The 7,180-nt window shown below is 34.9% G+C and overlaps 1 protein-coding gene across 1 annotated transcript; it reads left to right on the forward strand.

Moving 5' to 3' along the window:
• The first annotated feature begins 534 nt into the window (after positions 1-534).
• On the forward strand, positions 535-6,967 carry AOAT2 (alanine-2-oxoglutarate aminotransferase 2). The gene is made up of 14 exons (XM_020361853.3): positions 535-826; positions 1,516-1,659; positions 2,531-2,596; positions 2,755-2,872; positions 3,967-4,048; positions 4,183-4,270; positions 4,360-4,518; positions 4,990-5,163; positions 5,251-5,382; positions 5,579-5,644; positions 5,788-5,852; positions 5,966-6,057; positions 6,176-6,332; positions 6,603-6,967. The coding sequence occupies exons 2-14, from the start codon at positions 1,543-1,545 to the stop codon at positions 6,730-6,732; spliced, it is 1,446 nt and encodes a 481-aa protein (XP_020217442.1). The 5' UTR covers positions 535-826; positions 1,516-1,542; the 3' UTR covers positions 6,733-6,967.
• Positions 6,968-7,180: the final 213 nt, after the last annotated feature.

Raw genomic sequence — 7,180 nt, forward strand, 5'->3', positions numbered from 1 at the left:
CATAAATCGGCACCTTTTCCGCTACATTTTCTTATGCTTTCTCCCTTATCTAGTAAAATAATGCACTCTTTCATGATTTCTTATACAACCCTAGCACAATCTTCAATATTTTGATTTTATTGATTTCTTAAGTGGGACTTGATTCTTATTTAGTTGCAGGAAGTAACATGACAAAATTTTACTACAAATTATTATTTTCTTAAAACATAAAATGCATAAAACTTTTGAGGACAAAATTAGTGATTTTTGGACCATACATTCAAACCACGTGAGTCATTGTTTACATTATCTTTTTAACCTATCCAGTGGGATTTTACAGGAAAAGGAAGACATGAATGAAAATCCTTAGGGGAATTAGGTGAGAAGAAAGAAGAAAAAGATAAATAATGCATGAAATTGTGAATGTGCCACACTGCCACGTATCTAAAAAAATCAAACAAACCAACAAAGAAGCAGAGACAATGACATTTGGTGAATTGAAGCATGAGCAACGAACGAGCAAAGGCCAGAGCCTTGTTATCTTGGTAGAGTCCCTTTTGAAGGCCAAAGCTTGGCCACAATTGAAGCAGGAGCAAAGCATTATCCCTTTGGGTTGAATTCCAATAATCCGTTAGCACTTTTTTCAGTGGCTCTGGTGCTACCATTGCGTTCCACCAATCGCCACTGCCACACAAATACACTTCACTACAGACAAATAAAACTCCGTCTTTTCTCTCACACGTATTACTACTTTTATAACATTCTATACTACCGCTACTTGCACTTTCCCACACTTCATTCAGTCAAGTGATCCACCACTTCAATCCCTTCAATCCCAATTCCGCAGGTAACAAATATTTCTCAACTGCACTCGATCTATCTACCCACTTGCGATTAAAAAGCATAAAAATCGAATCTTTTGGCTTTCGTGTCAACTGGGTTTGTGTTAGATTCTTCTTCTTCTCTCTCTCTTTTTGTATTGTTATGTGACCTTTTTAGTCGCAAACTTGAAGGGATTTTTAAGGAATCTGGCCTTTTTTTTTCTTCTAGTTTCTTTTTCATCGTATCATTTGAAAACTGACCAGAGATGAGCACAGATTCCTGAATGGGCACGCTTTAACTGTTATGGTTTAATTTTGTTATCTTCCGAAATTGTTGATGTTACATTTGTTAAGCCATACGGAATATGCTATTTTCCTTCAAGTATTCTGACTCTACGACATGTGATCTTTGATGAAGTTATGATTAAGACAGAGAATTGTAATTATGATTAAGGAGTAGCATGTTAGTTCCTTGCTACACTAGTTAACTTGAATTCTGTTATTAAAGAAATCTATGAGATTGAAGTGGCAGTTTCTGCGTTCCTTACTTAGTTAAAACACATCACATGTAGGATATGGTATTTTTATGGTGCTTTGTTTCTATAGTCATGAATGGCAATTATCATTATTATTATTTTCTTTTCTTTTCCCTCGTTGAACTGTTCTGGCTGGCAATTGGTTTAATTTGTTGGTTGTTTTGGTTATTCTTATTCAGTGACATTTGCAAGTTGTCTGCTTCACCATGCCACCAAAGCCTTTAGACTATGTGTCAATAAATGAAAACGTGAAGAAGAGTCAATATGCTGTCAGAGGTGAATTATACCTTCGTGCTTCCGAGCTTCAGAAAGAGGGAAAAAAGGTAGGTTATAATTTCTTTTCCAGGTTATATTTGGTTTGACTTGCACCCTTAGGTTGGGGGATTGAACCCGGTCATAAAATTCCTTTTATTGAATTCGTCTTTTATTTGGCATTCTAAAGAACAGGGTTTTCAGATAATTTGTGCTAGCCAGTAAGTAACATGAAACCTGCTATTGCAAATTGTTTTCGTAGATTCTCATATGGTTTTAGAGGGCCCCATAAGTATGCACCTTGTTGAACAAGTCATTGTTGTGTCCTAGACCTTTATCACATGGCTATCATGGATGGTAATGGTAGTATGTTACTTACTACATGTTTTCCTTTTGAAACTTAATAGTAAGCACTTCATAATATCCAGTTCTTGTTCCAAATGGCTTATATGCCTTGTTGGCAAAGTAGTTGTTCTGATTTGTTTTACATGTAAAGTATCTTCCTTAAGTAAATCAGTTCTTGTCAAAATTAGCTTCAGGATAATAAACATATTTATATTTGTGTTACTGTCAACTTGCATTTGCATAAAAATGTGAGCATCATTATCCATGATGTCTATGCAAATGTAATCTTGTTATGAACACGGTCAGCTTATCTTTCCTTCAAGCTGAATTGCTCAAATAAATTGTACTTATATTCATGTCATCATCTCTACATTTGTGCTCCTGCACTTAGTCACATATTTAGCTCCTCAAAAACAAATAATCATATAAAGTGAGAATGCCTCTACCATTGATTTGAATTAAACAACCTCATAATCTTAACCAACTTAAAATCAACAGTAAATGCACTCTTACCTTCTCACTTTACACATTTGCTCACTTTAGAGGACTCAAATCCCCTAATCATATTTATACTAACTCATTTTCTATTGTTGGCAGATTATATTTACTAATGTTGGCAACCCACATGCTTTGGGACAGAAACCGCTGAGCTTCCCTCGCCAGGTTTAGCATAACTATTACATTTCAACTTTTACTGGATCTCTCCTGTAATTTTTATAATGTTAACAGCTAAACATACTCCTTAATCCTTATATAATTAAATAGAGTTAAACTATTTTATTTGATGATTATGCAATCATACAGCAATTTCGCTGTTGCAGGTTGTTGCTTTGTGCCAAGCTCCATTCCTACTAGATGATCCTAATGTTGGTTTGCTATTCCCTGCTGATGCAATTGCAAAAGCTAAACACTATATCTCATTGACCTCGGGTGGTTTAGGTATTCATATGTCAACTATCTTCTTTGTTTTATAATGTGGTAGAATTTATATATTTTGATCTGCTTTCAAAGTATTTTTCTGCGCCCCTATCTTCTACCTTATCTTTGTCTCTTGATGTGTGTTGCTAAAATAAATTAGCACTGCTAGTAAGTCTAATAATTTAAGTAATATGTGGATTCTGGCAACAGTAAGTTGCATTATTTGATAAAATCTATATATTCTTTTTTAGTTGTATATTTTCCATGATAAAAATTAATTAGATATAATTTATGGCTGCTTAGTGTGGGAACCTTGGAATGAGGTAAGGTTAGCCTTGTAACCAGCATGCACGTTCTTATAGTGGAAAATCTCTTTGCTTTCAAGTATGAGGTTGCGTACATATGGTCCTCCCAAAACCTCACAGTCATTGAGCCTGGAATCCTTTTATTCTTATTCAAATCCTATAAAACATGGAAAATACTAAAACAACCTGTCTGTTTTCAAGTATGAGTTTGCATTTCGGGCTTGAAGCCTGGACAAATGCACATGCCCACTCTACCTTGTGCTGAAACTCACATTTTATAGAAGAATGGAGTGGCAGGGATTAAACTCTTGACAACTCAATTATAGAGATTCTGATACCTTGTGATGAATCAACTATCCCAAAATCTTAAACTGTTGGGTGAAGAATCATGATTTTATATTAACTGTCTAGTTGAGCAAGATTTTATAAATTATTAGTGGTCTTCCAATTTCAATTTACTACATGGAAATACGCCCTGGAATTGAAGACTTAATTCTGATATAACAACAGCACAAACAAAAGAAAAGCTCTTCTATTCTATTTCTTCTGAAGGACCTTTAGTTTTTGGGGTTTCTTTTACTTCAATGTCTAAACTATATTAATTGCTTTGCACTGAGAACTTGGAAAGTTTTTAGGCCTAGCAGCATTCTTCTTATCTTGCAAATACTTCTTGCCAAAACATTTAAAATTAAATCTTACTATTGTACCATTGGGTGTTTTACCAATTGTTCTACTTATAATTGATACAGGAGTTGTGACTTTTCTGTGATATGAATGTCCACTAATGAACTGCAACTAATGATAATGTAGGGGCTTATAGTGACTCCCGAGGCCTACCAGGAGTGAGAAAGGAAGTGGCAGAGTTCATACTCAGGCGTGATGGTTATCCAAGGTATTTTTACACTCCATATAGTCTCATTCTGTTTTCTACTTTGTCTAGTAAAATCCTTTTTTAAAGAAGGGTCTATTAAGCTTAGTTTCCAATTTGTTAGCAAATGGGTTAATTGCTTCTTGCTCCATTTACAGTGATCCAGAGCTCATTTATCTCACTGATGGTGCCAGCAAGGGTGTGATGCAGATATTAAATACTATCATCAGTGGCCAAGACGATGGGGTAATATAATTTTTTTTTCTTTTTATTACTTCAGTTTTCTATATTCACAGTGCCATTTGAAAGAATTGCCCAACACTTCTTGTTGCCAGATTTTGGTTCCAGTCCCACAATACCCACTCTACTCAGCAACAATCTCTCTGCTTGGTGGAACCCTTGTTCCATACTACCTTGAAGAGACAGCAAATTGGGGTCTTGATGTTAATGAACTTCGTCAATCAGTTGCACAGGCTCGCTATAAAGGAATAACTGTATGGTTTTATCTTTACAATGTTATGTTTCCACTCTATTTCTAGATTAAACTTACAAAATTATATGCTTAAATGTTATGTATGGCATGATGCATGAATCTATTGAAACTATTTGTTATTGATACTTGTCTTCTTGTTTCTTCTAAGTTGACTACCAGAAATAACATGGCCGGTTGCTTCATGCAATATAAAAGGGATAAAGAAACAAATAGCATATGGTTGATTGATGAACATTGAACAATCTTCTCACATGAAATTTTAAAATATCTTGGCTGTTTCTTGAAAAGCTTTTTCTACCAGTGAAGAAATCATCTATTCATGAATTATTTTTGTTATGCTAAAATTTGAATAGCAAAACTTAGTATCCTTCTTATATGCTCTTTGCATTTGTCAAACTCTCTTCATATCTGTTCATTTAATGCTTTATTTGAATGGAGCAACAAAAATTCTTAGAAATTGAATTTTGATTAGGTTAAAGCAATGGTGATCATAAATCCTGGAAACCCTACTGGTCAATGCGTTAGTGAAGCTAATCTTGTAGAGATTTTGCGCTTCTGTTATGAAGAAAATTTAGTCTTGCTTGGAGATGAGGTTTACCAGCAGAATATATATCAAGATGAACGACCCTTCATTAGTTCTAAAAAGGTATGCTTCTGCTGCAGCTCTGCTAAACTGATATTTTGCCTCAGTTGTTAACATGAACTAATAATGTATACTTTTCTATGCGAGAAGGTTTTGATGGACTTGGGACCACCTATAAGCAAAGAAGTCCAGCTTATTTCTTTTCACTCCGTGTCAAAAGGTTATTATGGTGAATGTGGACAGCGGGGTGGATATTTTGAAATGACCAACATTCCTCCACAGGTTTGCCTTTTCATATCTCGTGTTACTGAGTTTTCCTTTTGTTTCAAGCTGGTTTTTCTGGCATCATTGCGGTATGGAAATTGTCTGGATGTAGGTACATATAAGGTGTTCAAAGTTCCAACAAATTGTCAGCTCTTAAATTTTTTCTGTAGTTATGCTGCCAATGCTTTTCTTTGATTCTGATTTTCTTTTGCAGACGGTTGAGGAGATCTACAAGGTTGCATCTATATCACTCAGTCCAAATGTTCCAGCACAAATATTTGTGAGTCGGATCTGGATGTTTTTCTGTCAGATATTTTAATTTAAACTTTCGACTTAATATACTTGTTCAAATTATTTTAGTGAGTACTGTTCTCTTTCCCCAGGCATTTCTTCATCATTCTCATTTTTTACCTTGTTCTACAGATGGGAATTATGATGAATCCACCTCAACCTGGAGATATTTCTTACGACCAATATGTTAGGGAGAGGTAATCATGCTAACACTATGTATAATTTACAATTACCATACCTTCCCAAATGTCTGAAACCATCAGTAAAGATGGGTCATAATGTAGAATTGACAATTACCTATAACTTGCAGCAAAGGAATACTTGAATCACTGAGAAGAAGAGCAAGAATAATGACTGATGGATTCAACAGTTGCAGAAATGTGGTTTGTAATTTCACTGAAGGTATAAAGTATAAACAACAGTATCCCAACACAATTTGATATGTTCTCATGTTTCAATTTCATTCTTTGATCATCTCGAGCCTCAGTAAAACATTATTGATTCCTCGAGTATTATTCAGGTGCCATGTATTCATTCCCTCAAATACGCTTGCCCCCAAGAGCTTTAGAGGCCGCTAAACAGGCTGGAAAGGTTCCAGATGTTTTCTACTGCCTCAACCTTTTGGAATCCACTGGCATATCCACTGTTCCTGGTTCAGGATTTGGACAGAAAGAAGGGTAAATACTTATCCCTTACTTAGAAACTTTATCCCTTTTTCTTTGCCTTTCTTTAGAGTGTTAGAGTGATCCTCATGCCTACTCCTATGGTTGTCATACAAAGAGAATGTGCTTTAACTAGGCCATATAAAAGTTATTTTTAGCATTTGATAATATATTTCTAAAGTATACCTTCAGGAGCTACAACATAGATGATGTAGAAACTAAATATTCCACTGCTTTTCTTTTACTACTTTCTAATGATTCTTTGTGTCAAACTTTTGCTTATAGGGTCTTCCACTTGAGGACAACTATTTTACCAGCTGAGGAAGACATGCCTGCTATTATGGATAGTTTCAAAAAGTTCAATGATGAATTCATGGAGCAATACGAAGACAATAGAGGTTATTCAAGGCTGTAAGAACATCATCGTAAAAGTTGCATTATACTCTTGCACTTATGGAAGCACTTCAATCCATCCATACTGTTTATCCTTAATTGGATATAATTCTAAAACCTTACATTCTCTTCTATATAATCTCTGAACTGACAATCTTTTAGGTGTATATTTAATCTCTCTTGAACCTTTGTTATCTTGTGGCATGGCAAACAATCGTCTTAAATGTGATGGTTCTCTCTCTGTCATGTTTTTTAAATGTCCTAAGGTTCAACGTAGATATAGGTGTTACAAGATGCCCCTAGTGATGTGAATCTAGTACATTGTTATTCAGAAGAGGACGAATCTCTTTTGAAATCGAAACTCCAGAATACTCCATCTTCTTAAAAAAGGAAACTTATAATGTGAAGCACAGCCTTCAAAGTTAATAATGATTTTTTTTTCAAATGTTTAAAGATTCTCAGACAGTGGA

This window comes from Cajanus cajan, chromosome 11 (assembly GCF_000230855.2).
Source record: "Cajanus cajan strain Asha chromosome 11, NIPB_CcT2T_4, whole genome shotgun sequence".
Taxonomy (NCBI): domain Eukaryota; kingdom Viridiplantae; phylum Streptophyta; class Magnoliopsida; order Fabales; family Fabaceae; genus Cajanus; species Cajanus cajan.

What these genes read in the sequence shown, in the direction of transcription:
- AOAT2 (XM_020361853.3), top strand. Translation starts at nt 1,543, where the DNA reads ATGCCACCAAAGCCTTTAGACTATGTGTCAATAAATGAAAACGTGAAG. An exon ending in TGACCAACATTCCTCCACAG is followed by an intron (nt 5,383 to 5,578) that starts GTTTGCCTTTTC and finishes TTTCTTTTGCAG; the next exon opens with ACGGTTGAGGAGATCTACAA. An exon ending in GGATTTGGACAGAAAGAAGG is followed by an intron (nt 6,333 to 6,602) that starts GTAAATACTTAT and finishes TTTTGCTTATAG; the next exon opens with GGTCTTCCACTTGAGGACAA.